At 41.3% G+C, this 19,129-nt stretch overlaps 1 protein-coding gene across 15 annotated transcripts in view; it reads right to left on the reverse strand.

Moving 5' to 3' along the window:
- Window positions 1-19,129, reverse strand: part of dac (dachshund) — a 91,172-nt gene that overhangs the window by 43,755 nt on the left and 28,288 nt on the right. For 11 of the 15 annotated variants that reach the window (XM_065486736.1, XM_065486729.1, XM_065486735.1 and 8 more), the window contains 3 exons: window positions 13,368-13,513; window positions 4,465-4,696; window positions 2,883-2,942 (listed from right to left, as the gene is read on the reverse strand). In XM_065486736.1, coding sequence (XP_065342808.1) covers window positions 2,883-2,942; window positions 4,465-4,696; window positions 13,368-13,513 — 438 coding nt within the window. Of the gene's footprint in view, window positions 1-2,882; window positions 2,943-4,464; window positions 4,697-13,367; window positions 13,535-19,129 lie in introns of all 15 variants that reach the window. The other 4 variants (XM_065486731.1, XM_065486724.1, XM_065486728.1 and 1 more) reach the window with 3 other exon arrangements.

Consider the following 19,129-nt stretch of genomic DNA (forward strand, 5'->3'; position numbering starts at 1 on the left):
TTTGATTGTTCTTCCCTTTTATAATGAACAAAAAGTACTAAAAAATATTTTATTAAAAAAAACCAGGACAAATCAGCAGTGCAACAGACTCGGTAAACTATGTAACATGTTATGTATCATGCATGACTCTGATTTTCCCATTATTTTTTATTTTGTGTGAATGACCGTTTGAATTTTTAATATATTTAATTTACTTTTCGAAACGGACACGATTTATAAAGTTAAATTTTGTAAAATCCACGAGTTGACTTTAAGGAAGCTTAATTTTTAAGACCTAAGAGGCTATATCTGTCCTTTCCGGTCACCATTCCTCAAAATGTTTCAGACTGAATTTGCGGAGTTGCAAAAGATGCAGATGCTTTTCTGGCGCAGGGCTGCTGTGTGTTTGTTGAATTGGCCGACGGCTTTCGCTGCAGACGGGGACGCGATATTTAAAAACGAATCGCAAGTGTCGAATGATATGATCCGTAAGTCATAACAAACTCCGGATGCTGCTGGCCACTTTTATGAACGCGCGAGAAAGAGAACGAACGCGCACTTTATAAATCCTCAACAGCAGCATCAGCACAAGACTAAAATTATGCTCGGCTGCTTTCTGTTTGCGCGCACCGACCAACACACACATGACTCTCGCTCGGCCGCGCGCACTTCACGGCCCAGCATAAATATCAAAACATTTATTTTTTGCACATGCCGATTCCGTCACGAGACGCACGGCCTTCGCCGCCGCTCCCGCCGCAATTATTATGCAACTCCCAGCCACATTAAATTATGCACACTGAACACGGGATTTAAAAACAAAATGGGAAACCGGATAATGACACGTTTGGCAAGCATATTCAGGCCATCATTTATTTCATTTTCAACCTAACTCTTTTTATTTTCAATATTCAACTCACTGCGATTAAATTTAAAAAAAAACGCTGCCGAAGTCTCTTTTTGCCGTTTTCGGTCGATAACTCCACCCTTGCGTCGGGGTGGAAAAGTAGAAGACCACATCATCATTTATCACGCGCGTGTAAGGTGCAAAGTGTCCTCAAGTGCCGGTCTGGTGTGTGTGCGCGGCGATCGATTTGTCGCAGTGTGTGCCTGCGTGCGAGGGCGGCCGTGCGAAAAGGTCGCTTTTTAATGATTAATATTCGGCCGGCGTGTCAATAAGGAGTATTTAACTGCCCCGGAACTTTTGATATCTGAGGGGTTGCATGATTCAAGCGAGATGAGATAACGACGGCCTCATCAGAATTCACCCCACGGACGTACGGCGCGCGGCCGGCAACTTGTCGTCGAGTCTCAATCATTAATAACTGCCCCGTCCATCTCTTAAAAATTTGTGACGCTAGCTCCACACCAGAGGGAAACAAGGGAAAAGATTTTCTGAAACTCTTTTTTGAACAATTTGAGAAAAAAACATTAATAAATTCAAAGGAGATATTAAAATAGTTTAATCAGATATTAAAGAAATATATAATTAAATTTCAAACGAAAGTTTTATATAACTGATACTATATTTATTAGACACCAACGGTGTACTACACATGAAATTTATCATATATAACAAAATTGATTTAGTTATAAGGAAATACTTTTTTTATATTTAGGATATTTAGCAGCGTGGAATAATGTGATACTACTATTTTTACAATTTATGAGCAAATGATACATATCTATAAATTGGCAGAAATATCAAGATGAAAATGTTTGTCAAATAAGGAAATGATAGCCATGGAATGAGTGTCTCGTAAATACATACCGATCTTTACAATGAGGAAGCCACCAGTTCATATTTGTCATAGCTGGTGTGCTGTAAAAATTAGGGTGAATATTTTGCTTTTTATTCATCATGTTTACCAAAAATTTGTAATACACAGGCGTAACTTGAAGGGAGAATTTATTCTTTAAATCATTTATAAAATAATCAGTCTCACCTAACTCATAGACCAGTCTTGATTTCATCCGTTTATGTACACATAAAGCTTTCTTAAAACTAAAAATTTCGGTTTGGTAATAATCTGTCATGGAAGTGATATTTTTCATAATTATATATGTAGTTTGATAAATTTAACTGTTGCATTTTTTCAGGTCATGATTTTTATTATTACTTCAAATGAAAAATAAGGTTAAAAACAATATATTTAGAGCCAAGCCTCAATTCTATCGTTGCAGCAATTTACAACAGTAATATCCAAAACTGGGAAGGTTCTTGAGCAGTTTTTTAAGCCATGACAAGAGGGCTATGATATGAAGCAACAATAAGTATGCGTTACCATGCATAATCCCTGTTCATTGTACATTAAAAAACGGAAGAGTTAAATGAATTAAATAGATTTTTATTTAGTATGGTTTCAAAACTCTGGTTGTTCTTAAACGTTTCTGTAATTTTACTGGAAACCATTTAAAGCACTGCTAATATTTCATGGAATTTTCTCCGTGATGATTATCTATATCCCAACTAAGAAAAACATATGAGTTCAAATGTGCTCTCTCACGGTCAGCAGAGGGCCGCCCAAAATTAATAGCACTTTTTCGTCGACTGATTGATTCACCGGCTCATTTGGGCAAACGCGCCGAGTCAAGAGTGATGAGCGCGGATGCTTTCCTCATTTTAAAGGTTCGTAATTAATAATTCATCCGGCCGAGTCCGAATTTCGCACGCGGTCCAATCAATCAAAGGCTGCGGGCTGTCTCGCGGTTGCAAATTAACAATCCATAAAATCACCCACGAAACGCGACCACCATGAAGCGACCGGGCGACAAAATACGATCGAGTGTGACCGCGCACCGCACATTTCCACGACGATATTTTGCGATTTTTCATACTCAATTTCACTCGAACATCAGCGGGAGTGGAGGGAGGGCAGAAGAAAGAAAATTGTTGAACATACCTTTCGAGACGTTTGACTATGTCCTCGTAAGCAGCGCGGCAGTTTTCCCAAATGCCAGACCTGCCAATCATACACAATTTCTGGTTATTTTGATCTTGGTGGAAAAGCTGCCGTGGCCGCTTTTGCGCTCATAACCGAGCGATGACGACGGATTTTAATTAAAATGCAAATCTTTCATAAGACGGATTATAAATATTCTATAAATCCGCACGAGCTCCTCGGCGCGCCTTCAAAGGGCCTGTTGCATGCAAATTATGTTTAATGCAGGTGCTGCACGTCGGGGGATGTGTGCGTTTGTGTACTCACTCGGCTAGTCACTTATTCAGTTAAGACGCTCGCGCGTATATACGATTCTCCATTTAATTGTGTGCTCAATTATTCAAGTGTCGGTGGGCAAACTTCTCCGAATTCCTCGAGCACAAACAAAACTTTGCACCCCTCTCACTGCGCGGGGTATTTTGAGACTTGCATAAACTTAACCGGTTTTCAGTGATTTTCATTTCGGAACGGAGCCGAGGTCACGTCTGTCACGCGTGTGTCCCATCTGCGCGGTAGTAAATTAATTAATTGCCGGTACGCGATTGAATCGCGTCCATAAAATCGGCCGAGCAGAGGACTCTTAGCTGCATTCGGAAAGCGATTAGGAGCACTTTGTCAGCATAGAGCAAATTTATAACTGCGCGGGCATAAATTGATATTTATGCTGTCGGGGCTGTTTTGCATTTAAATTGGCCGCGCGCGCAATAATCGGCACATTATCCAGCGTGTCGACCGAGCGAGATGTTAAATTAATTGAAATCGATCGTCACGAGCGCAGGCAGTCGTAAAACGACACAAAATTGCTGAAATAATCTCCGAGCTATGGCTTCCACGACGCGCGTAGCAACACGGATTTGCCGTAATTAGTCGCGATTTTCTCGCATTTTCCTTAACACGTTTCCAATGGCACATTAAATCGCGCTGATTGTGCGCAACACTGCATTTCTACGACTTGAACCTAAGAGGCTTTTCATCTCCTACTTGAGACGCTGTCATTCGTCAAAATAAGTCACCCGACGAAACAATATGCATCTCCACACACATTCCTAGTCACTCATATAAGATTACATGGATTTTTTCGTTGTATCCCCGTCCAAGGACCGGGAAGGGCGCGCACTGGACTAGCACGAATGCTGAAACCCGGGTCCCAATAACACCGCGAGTGGATAGCATGGGCGCACCAGGCCGCACAGGGACCCAGCCCACTGAAGAGCCTTTTGAACCGCACCGAGGACTTTTTGAAACGCTGTCCCGTGAAGCCAAATCACGCACAAAGGAACGCCTGTCTTGCTGTATTTACTTAAGAAATGAACAATAAAAGATAAAAAAATAAATCGGGATTTTTGGAACATTCCAATGTTAATGGGGGTTTCTAATTTTAAAAGTCCACAAGGTTTTAAAATCTATAATATTTTAATAATGAAAGGGAATATTGCTATTTAAAAAATAAAATCATGAGACTGCTTGGTAGAAACTCTTCAAAATCTATTTTGATGATTTATGCTTAAATTAATTTGTAGTCCTGAGAAGGACTGATACTCACCTGGCGAGAGCGTCGATACTGGTCATGCCACCGGGCTGATTCTTGATGATGGAGCCGTCGGACCTGGAGAGGCCGTGGCTCGAGGGCAGGGGTATGCCGGCTGGCGAGAGGATGGCCGTGTGCGCGGCCGCTGGGTGGTGGTTCAGCTGCATGAACTGCATAGGGTTCAGGTGTGTAGGAGGGTGGTTGTAGCCGTTGGCCAGCAGGGGTGACTTCTCCAGTCTTGACGGGTCTGCGGACAAATAGACACATTTGGATTAATTTGAAATTATTAGCACTTAAATTTAAATTTTCTAAGTTGTTTATTTTGTATAAGGGAAAAATTTAAAGTTAAAGCACGGCTGGGTCACTCAAGAATTGGCGAAAATATTGAATTTCATCATATTGCACGATGATCACCTGCCATCAGTTGAATTCCAATGACATTTGTTCTTCAAATGCGTAAATAATAATTTTGTGTGTACCACTCATACTCTTGGTACTAAGCCCTTTCTCGCAGTGCAGCACTATGCTCAAAAGTATTTTAGGTTGGTTTTTAACCATAAAAAATCCTAACTTCACCTCAAACGTAATAAGAATAAGTCTTTACATGTATCATTCTTAAACTTCAGGGAGCGTTCAGATTTTTAATTTACTGCAGAGTGTATTTATATTTTATATTTCTCATTAGGAGCCATGTTTCACGTGATTACAGCGTTTATCTCATAGCCAAATCTGGCTTTGCGCGTCTCGTGAGAGAGAGTGATTCACTCTGAGAGAACGGTGCGATAAATTAAGCAGTTATCCGCACAAGATTAATTTCAATTGGCATGCGCGCGTCCGACATTTCCCCAGGTGACCCTTACAGTTGCGTCAAACTAGCAAATTGCGTTCCATGAAGTCTGACTTAATCAAGGATTGAAATTAATGAACGGAATGATTAATCTCGTTTGCTCGAGCTACCCCTGCGTAAACAGAGATAAAAAGATTCCGGAAAGCAGGAGACAGGCGCGCCATAATTTATAATAATGTCAGCAGCGCGCAAGATCAAGGCGAATCTTTGATACGAATGCACAGACACATGCTGCTGGCTGGCGAATTTATAAATTCACTCCCCGCACAGGACGGGGGTGAATCGCATGCATAATCCCGCGCCGCGTGCTCGCTGCTGTGGTTTGATTAATTGACTCGCCGAATTTCCGAGGCAAAGACTAATCGCTCGACTTACACCATCGCGCACCAGCTTTTGCCGCCAAATAGTGCACACCAGTCAAAAGGTCGTTTATAATTCCCTTTCTGGCCGCTGCATTCACGCCGCAAATCTAGATAGGGCAGGTGTACGCGCCTCGCCGAGACAAAGTGATTGATTGCCAGCTGACCGGAGGGGGCGATGCGTACTTTTAAGACAAATTGAAAAATTTAGCGCCGAAATGACCGGGAAATCCTGACTGCAACTGGAATTATGCAAGATTGTAGTATGCGAGGACGAGCTAGGTTATTTATATTTTAAATGTATGAATAACGATTTAATAGCGTATAATAAAATTTCAGTGCAACAGAGTGGGCCATAAAAGACTTTTTTAATATTGGAATCTAGTCTCTTAATTTAATCGTCTTTGCTCCAAACTTGAACACCTAGTAAAAATTGCAATAACGCGCTGTCTAAGGAAAAGTATATTTAAAAATGTAGAAAATTACATTTCAATTTGATTAATTAGCCATTAAATATAATTATTTTGTTAAACTGCATCCATAAAAATTAATGAGGTAAAATCCTATTTTTAGGAATGGACTACTTGCTGGTTGTCAGCTAAATTTAGTATTTAAAAATATAATGATTAATTGATTCAGTTAGGCTTGTTAAAAGAAAATGGACCGTCGGTGACAAAGCAGTGGTTGTTTTTGCCAAATTTAACGCGTTGCCAAATTAGCAGCGCATTTTCGACAGGAACGAGTGTCAAATCAAAAAGTGTGTTCAATCATCGCGGGCGGGCCGAGTGTCAATTAGCACCTGGTAAAAGCGAAATGGACTTGTTGTGTTTTTCACCCCGCGGCGGCGGCCGCACTATTTTTCCACAAAATAAATGGCGGCACGCAGTTAATAAACTAAATCACACGCTGGCTAAAGAGCAGCTCGGCCAGCGGGGCTTAGTGCATGTTACAGCAGCTTGTTGTGACTGCGGGAGAGAGAGCGAGAAAGAGCTTATTCAGATGCAGCCAGCCGATAAAAGTCGCACTGACACCTCATTATTTTAAAACACACACTCTCTGTGCTTGTTTTGTTTTCCCTGAATTAAAGGGCAGTATGAAAAATAAAATAACGTGTGTCCTCTGCCTCCGACCGGTGGTGGGGGGTCAAACGGAATGAAATGAGATCACCAGCGGCAATTAAATGCCAGATGAAATCATTCCGCAGCACTTAGCGCTCGCTTGCTTTTTGCTTCTCATACCACTACCACGTTCACTTTCCGCCGGGGAAAATTGTTAATTTTTTTTCTCTCTCACTTTTTCAATTTACCCATGTCATCAGATTACAAATGCATTTGTTTGCCGGGCAGCTGTGTGCGCCGGGAAAAGGTCGTGATAATTAGAAAAGGCGAGGAGGAATAAAATAAATAGCCGCCATCAATCCATCCAGCCAGCGAAATAATAAAAACTCGATTTACACTCGGCGCCGATATTAATCGCAGATAAGAAAAGTGTGTAACAAATGGCATTTTTTCACACTCGCACTCTGGAAATGGAGAGGGAATTAATCTGGCCGTTTGTTTTCCGGCCGACTCGGGGGCGCGGGAACTTCTCAGTTAATGAAAAGAGAGAGAGAGAGAGAGAGAGAGCCCTATATGTGTGCTGACCACAGACCGCAACACACTCGCTGCTCCGTTTGGCCGCTGCCGTATTAAATAGGCGAGAGAGGATCCGCTCGCCATAATTCATATTAATAACCTCACCTGGCGCCAGGTAAGGAACCTCGTCGGCCGCAGAGAATCACATACGCACACACACACACGCCGACCGCACACCCGACGCAAAGAAAGCGGTGCGAAGCTACTTGAATTGGCCATGGCTGTGTTTTCGGCGTGGCCAAGCTTCGGTTTCATCGCGGAAAGCAAAGTCGCCAAGTTTTGGCTTAGCCCTAATGTCTGACAATAAGAAGACATTAATGCCAACTGTGGCATTAAACTGATTGTATATGTGTCAAAATGAGGGGAGTAAATCGTACAGTTCTTTCATTACGGGATGTTTCTGAATTGAATAATTTTTTGTAGATTTTTATAATTATCGCTGCTTTGTGCTTTTTCCATTAATTTCATCTATTTTATCAATATTTAAGACAATGAATAACAAACATCGATAAATTGTAATGAATGATGCAGTGAAATAATTAAATGCCAAATATGAAACAAAATAAAATTTCATTTTCTTTTTACAATTATTGAGACAGTTCAATTATTAAATATTTAATGGAAAAATGACATAAAATGTTGACAACCAGGTCAATTCTTTTTGTGAAACGTAATTGGTTTTGGATTTAGTTGTAATATCCCATCAACCCTTTCTCTCAAATCCTCTAAATGGCATGATCACTCCGCTGTTGCCATCCGTCTGCTCTTTTAAAACGGCCATCTGTTACTATGTATGTATGCATTTTCCAGTCGTTTTTTCGTTGAGCTCGCATCCACTTATATCATTACCAGCAGCCGCAATACGAGTGCTCCAAAGTGTATCTTTTCAGCTCTCGCGAATGGCAAACGTGTCTCTCTCCATTGTTGAAATACACAGACCAAATTATTATTATTATATGATACATAAGGGGCTGCTCGCATATAGTAGGTTTGTGTGCGAGAGAGAGGAGAGGTTCGCTCTCAAATATGAGTGACGCGAATCATTTTTATCTATCCATGCGTCTCGCCATTGTTTGTTGTCGAGATTACCGCCGACAATACAATATTCAGCCGGCGAAATATGTAATGAAAAAGCCCCTATTCAAGCAGCGAGGGGCACACACAGTTGCATTTCGCTCCTTCTTTTTTTCAAATATCGCGAGCACTCTCCTCTCTATTTATTTATTTTTTATCTCTCTCTGCTCAGCAGCCAGCCACACACATGCATTTTACTTTGCCTGCGGCCAGTTATGATATTAATTTTGACATGATTCGATGTGACTCATTGCTTCTCTTCTGTTTGGACACATGTACGTTTGCTTTTCAAAAACGCCGGCCATGGGGCAGGGTGGATTTCTTCGTATTTTTTCTTGGAAGAGGGTTTTATAATTTTATTTCATTCAATAATGAAATTGTTTGCGTTTATAATTGCCTCAACTATAATTTTTGTATGTCCAAATTACAACAAAACGACGCGGCTTGATATTTTTTAATATTGAAGAAAGCTTAAATAAAAATGAAAAAAAAATAATTTTACAGACATTTTTTGTGTGATCTACTTAGCATTTGTTTTACGAATAAATGGACTTTTATTAGTCAGGCTGGAAAAAATATATTCAAATTTTAACATAAGCCCAGTCCTGCCGGAAACTGTGGATTAAATAAATGCTGCTATACACTAATCCACCTTGCAAAAGCCTTGAAAATAAAATTGGAATTAAAGATTTGTAATATTAAAAGGAACTCTCAAAACTATTGAAATCCCTTGAAATTTGGTGCTTGGAAAAATATATTTAGTGTATGTTAGAATAGAAGAGACTTACACAGGGGAACAAATAATGTTACGCTTTTTAATTCAATCCATTTGTTTTTTACATACCCCAATTTTGTGCAAATAAAAAAGCTTTTAAATTTTACAACTTTAATTTGCAGCTATAAAATGCAATTTTATTTTTGCATGTGTCCCTTCGCCAAATTCACCGTGCGAGGGGTGGACGCCACGAGAGAGAGAGAGAGAGAGAGAGAGAGAGAGAGAGAGAGAGAGAGAGAGAGAGAGAGAGAGAGAGAGTGCATGGACCCTTATTTAGGAGGAAATCTAATAACAGAGAGCGTAATGGAAAAATCGTCAAGCCGAATAAAAATTCGCACCCTCTCTGGAGTGCATCAAACGATATGAAATAAAATAAACGGACCTGTGGGGCGAATCGACAATTTGTTTTGACTTTATTGGATTCGGCGTTTCGGAGAGTGCGCGCAGGGAGAGTTCCATTTTCTGTATGGAGGTGTTGTTGCACGCGAATTTAATTTCAAATCCCTCTCTCCGGCACTGCTGACGTAACGCCAAATAAAATAAAACGCGAGAGGTGATGAATACATAAATCTCTGCTGGCATCGGGATAAATAATAATAAAATATGCGCGAAAATAATAATTCTGAGGAGAGCGAGGGACGCTGCTCGAAAGCGACTTGCTGCTTGTTGTTATGCTCGGAAAACCGGTCTATCTGACAAAATACAGTTGATTTGACAGCCAGTCGAGCGGAAAGGAAAGGCCGGCAACACACCCGTGAATTATTTTTCTCAAAAAATTAATAATTTGCTCGGCACCTCAAGACACGAAATCAGCCTAAATGCTCTAAAGCTTTACGGTTCAGGGTTTTGCTTTACGGCATCACATGCTTGGTTTAATTTTGCCTGTTTACAAATAGAGCTGTAAAATTGAATTTTATTCCAGCTATAAATCTACGAGGAGAGTAATTCGATTTCGATAATCATCAGGCGCAGGAAGTTTGCTTTCAATTTCCAAAGCCAAATAAGTTGTTACTTTAGGGGCTATTAGGAGATTAATTAGATTGATTTTGCACATGCTTGCTCGCCGTCGAATCATAAATATTAACAGATTTTTTTGCGAGAGCCGGCTGTATGTTGGGAATAAACAAAAGTTAATGTGCCGGCTGAAAACGGTCAAGTCACACCTGCGCTGCGTTGCGCCTCCGCACACTTCAATAAAATAATCCATTAGCTCGAATTAATATTTAAAAGTGCATAATTGCCGGCTTCAAAGGCTTCAAATGACACGGACGCCGTTTAGTTTCGATTTGGGGGCGTGCCGGAATCTTGAGTGCTTTTTGTAAGCGCGTGTCAATTGTTGTAGTAAATGGAAGAGAGGAAAACGGCTTTGTCATCCCGCCGCTCACCAAATGCACAAATACAATCCCATTTCCAGTGTTTCATGATCGACTCGGCCGCAATCAAAAGAGCCGCTTTGCTCACGTGCATGTGTGGCGTATTGTCTGCCAGTTTTCGACTGGTGAAAAACGTATCCCACGAGTTTGATTAAATAGGAGTTGTAATTGTTATTCTAAGAATCAAGGCGTTAAATTTTTTTTGTATTTTGAACGAAGTAAATTCTATTTAACTTTGCTATTTATTGAGATTAATCCAGGGGTTTAAATTTATTGTTACAGCACCCACATATCATGTATAAATCTTATTGCAGCCACGAATTAGGAAAAATTTATATTTTGATGCAACAATTTCACGTGCTTATCATACATGAGCAGGAAAAATTGCGAGAAACAAATAATTTGGATTGCTACGGGAGAGCGGCTTTCGCGAGCAGTGTTATTTTTCACTTTCGCAATTTGTCTCAGCGGCGCGGAAAGAGAGGGTTGAAACTCGATTGTTAACACGGCTCAATTAAAACGCCGGTGAAAAATGGTCTTTTTCGCTTTGGCACCCTGCTTTTTCAGCGCTGCTCGAGTTACAAACAAACACGCTTCTGTGTAATCTGAATAAGTGTGAACGGCGGCGGCAGCGGCGGCAATTAACTGTTGGCTTCGCCCCTTTCGATTTCGCCTCTTTTTCCACAAGTTGCGCGCTTTTGTCCTCCTCTCTCGCACTTGTAAACGAAACTCTGAGCAGCAAGCAACCCCTTGCTTTTAATTCATTTGCTGACCAAAGCACTTTGGCCGGCCGCATTCTAATGTAATGACACCAAAAGGGCGCTGCGTTTTCTGCTAATTCAGCCTTGTTCCGAATGCGCACAGATTCGTACAAAAGATTATACTGCTGGCGTGGTAATTAATTAATTAATAACAAAAACAACCCCTTTCTTTGCGCGTCTCCCTTGCTGCTGGCGAGCGAATTTCAAGAGCCCTCGGATATTAATTCCAAAAGGGTTGATCATTATTACATACAGAAATATATACGTACGCATTTTCTTGTGCGCTTTGAAATCGTTTCGAGGGCTCTCTTATTGTTTGTTGCCTCCTCCTCCTCCTCAATTCCTTTGTTCCTCGATTACATTCAAATATCTCAACGTAAACACGGGAGGAATCAAATTGAAGAACAACGATTTTTTTTCTCAATATGCCTTTTAACTCAACCGAAGAGTGAAAAGCTGTTTAATACTATCGCTTTTGCCAGGTGAGTGTATTTATTGTTATTAAATCACTCGGTGCAGAAATTGTCAGTTGATAAGACGTTGAAAATGTATACCTACAGCAGAGAAAAGATGCAGTTTTGAATCGGCTGGAGAGGGAATAAAAATGCGCCGACACGAAAGTTCACTTAAAATGAGTCAAAGGGATCGTAAAGAGCGGCGAGTGCGTGTCCTCACCTCGCTGATACGAATGCCGGGGCCGAAGGTCGACAGAACCAATAATAACGTGCACTCGAAAGTGAAACTGATTCCAAAAATCCGGTTTTTCGGTTTCCCCAGACAGGCCGAAAATAGCTCTCTTGTTGGCTCCTGGTAAATAAAGATATATAAAGTCCGTGTTGTTTTGAAAGGGTTGTCGGTGCGAAAAATCGACTTTCCCGTTTCACACGTACACATATACGACTCGCCAGTCGCAGAGCCAGCACATGTTTGCACGTTAATTTTTGATGAGACGCGCTCTCCCTGCTTCCACTTTTGATTATTGTTGCTATCATTTGTCGGCGGCAACAATAATTACTGTTTGGCGCACAGCACATAAGTTTCCATCTATTGTGCGCGGAGAAGAATGAGAAAAGTCGATTGCAAACTGGTTTTCGTCCAATCCGACGCTTGGGGAGGAAAAATAACAAAGTGCTGTTTCGTCACCATCACGCACGCACACAATACCAATTTCTTGGCTCCATTCGAGCGAATAAAGTGCGGAGAATAAAATTACTAATCAGATGGAGTGTTTTGCGGAATTTTAAATAAGCAGCTGTCACCGCGCGTCCGACTGACTGAGAGAAATAAAGGCTTGCCGACCGTGAAAGGCAATCGTCGTGGGACTAGCCTTCGCAAATAATCTCGCATGCCCAAAATTGTAATCGAGCATATGAATCGAATTTGTTGGATCGGACAGAGACGCAGATCGTGTTGCGGTTTGCCGAATCGTTTAAGACTTTTTTCTGACGGCACGCTTGAGTTAAACCTGATTTCATGGCATTTGAAATTGCAGATATTTTGTGTTGATGGTTGGCTATGAGAGAGAAAAGATTTAATAAATTTTTCATTTCTGTTGTCAAAAGGAAGATTTCAACGAAACATAATCTAAGGTTTTATGTTCAATTTATTTTAAAAAATTAGGAAAATTAGGAAAAACCAGAACAGAAAAAATGAAGATTTTCCGCATGATCTGTACTTGAAAATTAAGGAGTATTTTCCCGACATTTTCCCCCAAATTTGAAGCATAGAAAATTCAGCTCTTTTTTTATCTCTGCTGAGCACATCACGTGATGTAAGAGATCACCGAGTCCCAATAACACCGTGGAAAACATGGGGCCAAGCTATTTTAAGCATTTTAAATCATTAAATTAACCACCTTTTGCTCTCTCTGAAATTACGGGATCCCCAAACTACTCAAATACCTCCCATTGCTTTTATGATCCGAAGATACCTTTCAATGGTATGGGACAAATTTTCTTTTCAGCCTGTAACCCAATAAGATTTTGTTACCAGTTTTTGAGGACAGAGAAGCATTTCATCATAGCCTTAGAGCTTTTACCTTAATTCTTGGAAAATGTTGGGAATGAAATGAATGGAAAAAATGTGTTGTACTCACAGTCAGAGCCGAGGTGTCCGTTCTCGTATCCGTAGTCTGAACCGTTCTCCATGCGGTGCTTCTTGAGCGCATGATGATGTCCCATCTGGCTGGCGGCGATCGACAGGCCGACGGAAGCTCGTTTCGGCGGCCGACCCGGTCTGGAGCTGTGGCATAGCAGAGAGTTACTGCGGATTAGAGCCGCAGAGTGTTAGTAAACTAGAGGCGCGTGCAACTACTCTCGCTCGCAGGCAGCGTTATTTCTCGGTTTGAACACCAGAGAAGAAACAGCCAATAAAGCGTTGGTTAAAAGCAAAGCTAAAGTGCGGAAAAGCATGCAGATTGATATAACGCGCGGAACGTGGCCTTTTTCCTCCCTGAGTTTTTCTGAGCGGATTTTTATTGACCAGCCGACCGGATTACAATCGGCAGAAACAATACACAGCTTACGTCCAATTGAGCGGCTGTGGTTCGATTATTTTGATTACAGCGAGCCAACTCGTCAAGCGTAATCTGCTTTTGCTTTGGTGAGCTGGAAAAATTTATTGTGCTTTACACAATTTATCCCTCCACAATTACGCCAGATTAAATTTTTATTTTCGTGGAAGGGCAGAATGGAGGAGGGTTCAATTAAAAATAAAACATTCGTGTTTCGCAACAGCAGCGCAGCTTGGAGGGCGGCAAAAGGTATAAATATCGTGTTCAACAGGCGCCGAGGGTGGAAAGACACTGTGTTGTCTGTTTTCTCGTCGCGCGGTGGCCACTCCAAGCCCCCACACTTTGGTCTGACTCACCCAGCGCACGCGAGACGCGCGCGATTTCTGCCTTTTCACCCCTTTCGAATCGGCGCCGGAGTAATCCTCATGCTCCTTGTTGCCGTTCTCAATGCGTAGCGGTTTAATTCTCCGCCGCTGCGCCGGCCGTTTCGCGGCGAGTCATGATTTTTGCGTGCGCATTTCATTAAAAAAGCGTTACGCAGCACAAAAAGCAATTTTCCCCGTGCCCTCCCCGCGCCAGTTTATAAGCACGCCAGTGGAGAAATCTCGCTCTCTCTTGCCGTTTATTTTGCCGGCCGGGGGCTGGTAATTGCGTCGTTTTGTGAATTATGTCTGTCCGACCAGCACCTTTATAGATATTGCATCAAACCCCTCGCACCGATGCCAAGGGGACCTGTGACAAGGATGAGCGACGACTATCTTCTCGTCGTATTATAGTTTAAATTTCAGTGGAAATTCTTTCCTACCTATCAGTGTTTTTTTTCTCTTAATGAACAGAATTTTAGAATGTGTCGTATGATTTTGGATGTTAATTAAAAATAAATCACACAATTCTTCTCGTTAAGAAAAAAGCAGATGATTTTTTTCATTAACGGCAGCTCGCAAATTACTTGTAAATTTTAAATGCAAAAATTTTGATTTTCAATTTTTTTAGTTAAACGAAAAATAATTTTGTCAATTCTAAAAATTTATGAATTTGTGTATGTTTAACCATTGAAATTTCCTTGCATTTTTCTATACCTAAACGTCTTTCCTTTGTAACGGTTTATTTTCGGGCTGACCGCATGAAAGGGAATATAAAAAGCGGCGGAAAATGCACGTGGAAGAGAGAAAAGCGGCAAGTCTCTCTGGCTGTGGTCGCGTCGCCGGCTGCAAAACTCATTTCGCGCAAACAGAATGGCAAATGAGCGGCGGTGATTGCGAGCGAGCTGGTAAATATTGAGCTATATTCAGATTCGCGGTTTCTCCTTTTCTCTTTGTCGCCGAGAGGTGGTGAGATCGCGTTTTGTTGTGTGTGTGCAGACTTTTTCGCAGAGTGGCAGAAAGAGTTGTGGAAAAAGGAGTGAGTGAGAGAGAGGGCTAATTAGCCATTCCGTGTGATACGTGCTCGTAAAAAACGGTTGCACAGAGATGAAGAAGCCTTCTCTCTGTCCCATTCAAATAAACACAGACCGGGCATTTCTGTGTGTAAATAATTCCGCCGGATATATAGCGAGCGAGAGAGTAAGAGAGAGAGAGAGAGAGAAGGGCTGAATTTTTATTGCACATCAACTCTCGCTTTTTAACAATTCAGACTTACATTTCCGGAGTTTACATCTTAAAAAGAGGCCCGGCCGGCAAAACAAATATAAATAAACCGGGTGGCAGGCGATTTTCTCGCCGATTTGATGCAAAAACGAAAGCAATCTCGAGCGTGGAAACAAAAAGCAGTCGTACACATGGCCCGTAAGCGGGAAAATTAACTGGAGAGCGGCGCGGGCGCACTTGAACTGCTTTTATTTTTATTGCCGTCGGGGGCGAAAAATATATATTTTGTCGGCGTTTATTTTTGAAGGCAATCTCGAGGAAACGGCAGCAGCACGCACTAAATTATATTTCCCGGGGTGATTCACTGCCTTCGGCGGGAATTAACACCATGCCGCTGTGTGATTGCGCACACTAAATCTTCTCTATGGCTGCAAATCCTGATTGGACGGGCGGAGGAAAAAGAAGACCTTGCCGAAGGAAAGTCTTTGCTGGACACAGGAATGATGGCACTATGCACTCGAATTATTAAAATGCAATTTCCTGCACTGAAAAATGTAATTACACTCGTCTCGTAGTCTTTTCGTTCTGCAAACATCTAAATATTCCCCTTCGCAGAACGTTCGTCGGTTGGACGGACGGTTGGTTGATGAGAAAAATTCTTTCCCGGCTAATCCCAGATTTTTGCCGATGGAAAAGGGAATTAAAAGTGCCGGCCGCGGGGTAAGTAAAAAGGAAAATGATTCTAGCCGATTTTAATGAGCGGGGAGATGAAAATGACCAGAGAGAGAACTCGAATGTTGGAGTGTTGTTTTTTAATCTGCTCTTCAAACACTAATAATAATTTGTGGAAAAGCAGCCACGGGAGAAGAAAAAGAATTAAAACGTCCATAAGCGCTCTGCCTCTCTCTTTCTCTCTGTCCAGTAATAAAATATTCATGCTCTCGCGCGCGCTTTTTATGTATTTTTATACGGCAGTTAAACGCGCTGTGGTTTCGACTCTTTTACAATGAGACAAGATACAAAGAGAAGGATTTTGTCGTAAAAAATTTGAGTCCTGGGAACACGAAAAGTAAAGCTGAGCGAGCGCACGAAATTGTTTTCGGCTTTTGTTTTATGATTGATTTTCAAACAAATATAGTTCTTTAATGGCGGCAATGTGTTGCTCACATGTTCTTTGAACTCATCGCCACAGCGAATCCTGCTCAAGAAAGAAAAGAATAACGAACATATTGCGCTTTTATTGTCCGACGTCTGTCTTCGCCAAATAGTCGTTGTTGAGAACATAGAGGAGGAAATACCAGCACTCAAGCAGTACTTGATGTTCATTCCAAGTCCAAAATAAACTTCTGTCAGCTTTAATATAAACTTCGAGCATTTGGTTTGTGCAAAAAGTAAAGATTCGCGAATAATTCGATTGAAATTTGTGAGCTGAACACTTTCATATCTTCAGCGGAGATAAAAAAAATGGAGTGAGCAAATTTACCAGAGGAAACATCTTTCGACTTGATATAATATTTTCTTGCTCGGCGCTATTATTTGCCCTCGAATTATTAAACAGTCGCGCTCTAGGGCTTGGAGCGAGAAGAAGAAATTCCTGTGTGTGCAGTCTCACGCGCATATTTCCCATTCAAAAATGTTGTTCCAGCACAAATATCGTAATAATAAAATAAGGCACAGCACGTATTATTACTTTTGTATTTGCTCCGAGCAAATCCGCTGCTCTCTATTATTTAAATATTCGTCTTGGAAACAACTCTCGCGCGGGGCGGAGCCAACCGAAAGAATGCGACTCGATAAATTCCCAGATTTACATGCAAAGTACCGTCGCGTCTGCACTTTTAATTTCGACTTTCGGCGCTTTAATGCGCGCAGAGCAACATCTGTGCAGTGTTCACCTTTCTTTCTCGGGGCCAAATTGAATAAACGTGCGATTAATTTGCATGAGACGCCGTTGCGCTAGGAGAGCAGTTAAAAAAATAATTCGGCAGGGCAATTAAGCGACAGGAGCAGCGAATTAAACGCCTCCCCCGACGCCGCTTTCTTTTATTGGGAAATTAGCTGCACAGCACACAGCAAGCGCGCTTTATTACGAATGCTTTTATAGCTCTTTCAAATTGAGTTGTTTCGTTTCTCTGGACGAATGATAAGACGTGTGTAATTGCTTTACAATTCGACATTTTCGTGCCAAACTTTTCTCACCCCGGCACGAACGTTGCCTTTTCGGCTGTTATCACTTTCAGTATTCCAAGTTGCCGGCAGGAAATGACCCATAGAATTGGAATCGACACACACACACACGCCGAGTGCAATAAAAATATTGCTCTTTGCTACGTACGAATTGCTTTTATTGTGCACACACGCGAAAGCGCTGCGAATGAAATTTGTAATAATTTTACGACAATAGCGCGTGCGTGACTCTTAATAATACTACAAATTGTTTTGTGCTCGCGTCCAGTTTCGACTTTTTGGGCAATAAAATCGTATACAAACAACTAAAACACTACACAAAATAATATACTTTTCGGGGATGTTCTCTCTTTCGGTCGTTGGATACGCAGCGACACTTCATCACTAATATTAAAAATAAAAATGAATAATTCACCGGAGGTAAAAATTTTATTCCAGGGCAAATAAAACTAAAAACAGTTATTTATAATTTAAGTCAGAACGCGTGTTTAAATTTGCGGAGATTTTTTTACTCTTAGGATAGATCATATTATTTAGAGTAGCGTGTATGCGGCATTGGATCCCAGCGGAGAGACTTTTTTGAATGCGCCCCCTCATGCAAACAAAAGAAAGAAAGAAAGGCAGATGCATAATGCAACTCAGGCCAGCTAGATCTGTCACAAATGAAAGGCCGTTTCGATTGTAACTCGATCCGCAAAGAGCAGGGAAAGCTGCCGACTGACTTGCTCATCTCTGCGTGGATTATCGATCGAGTGAGATATTCGATTTCAGCCGCAAATATTGAATTAGCCGTCTGCGTGCGTTTTTGCGTCTAAAAAATGGAAACAATGCGTCGGACCACTATTACTTTGATGTGCGCCCTTCGATAAGGAGGAAATATTAAAAATTTTATATTATTCTTGCGTCCCCAGCGAGTGCGCGGGGGTTTCTCGCAGCCAGGGGTGCGCTGTCTGTGTAGGGAGGACAGGCAGCTTTGCGTTTTGCGGTCCAAATCTCAAAACCATATAATATGATGCGGACTTTTATTAAATATGCGGACAGCGCTTAATATTTTTCTTCGATTAAAACTGGACTCCTTGTGCGTATATTTTTCTGATGGGAGAGGGAAGGAATAAACAATGCACTCTGTGAAAATGAAGCTGTATAAAGAAACATTAAGGCGAATTTTCATCAAGTAGTTAACTTTATATTATCTCTATCTTAACGAAATCATTATTTATAATTGTGCTGTGCGCCAGGAGAGGATAGGAAAGAAAAGGCAAATCGACCCGGTGATTTATTGCCGTCATTGAGCCGTAATTACACACACGGCGCATTTATACTGCAGAGAGAGTAAACACACTCGAAGAGAGAAAGAGATAAATTAAAATTATATTAGGTTGCATATATACAGGCATGTATGTATGTTCTCGTCGTCGGTTGAGTGGTTATTCAAATAACGTGTGTCTGCAGCGCGGCTACCTGGCGAATAAGCAGCTCTCGTCGTGCGTCTGATAAAATTTTTATTTGACTCTGAAACAATGGAGCAACTTAACCCTTTCCTTATCTCTGTGAGAAAGTACAACAAATTAA

This window comes from Cloeon dipterum, chromosome 3, assembly GCF_949628265.1.
Source record: "Cloeon dipterum chromosome 3, ieCloDipt1.1, whole genome shotgun sequence".
Classification (NCBI taxonomy): Eukaryota; Metazoa; Arthropoda; class Insecta; order Ephemeroptera; family Baetidae; genus Cloeon; species Cloeon dipterum.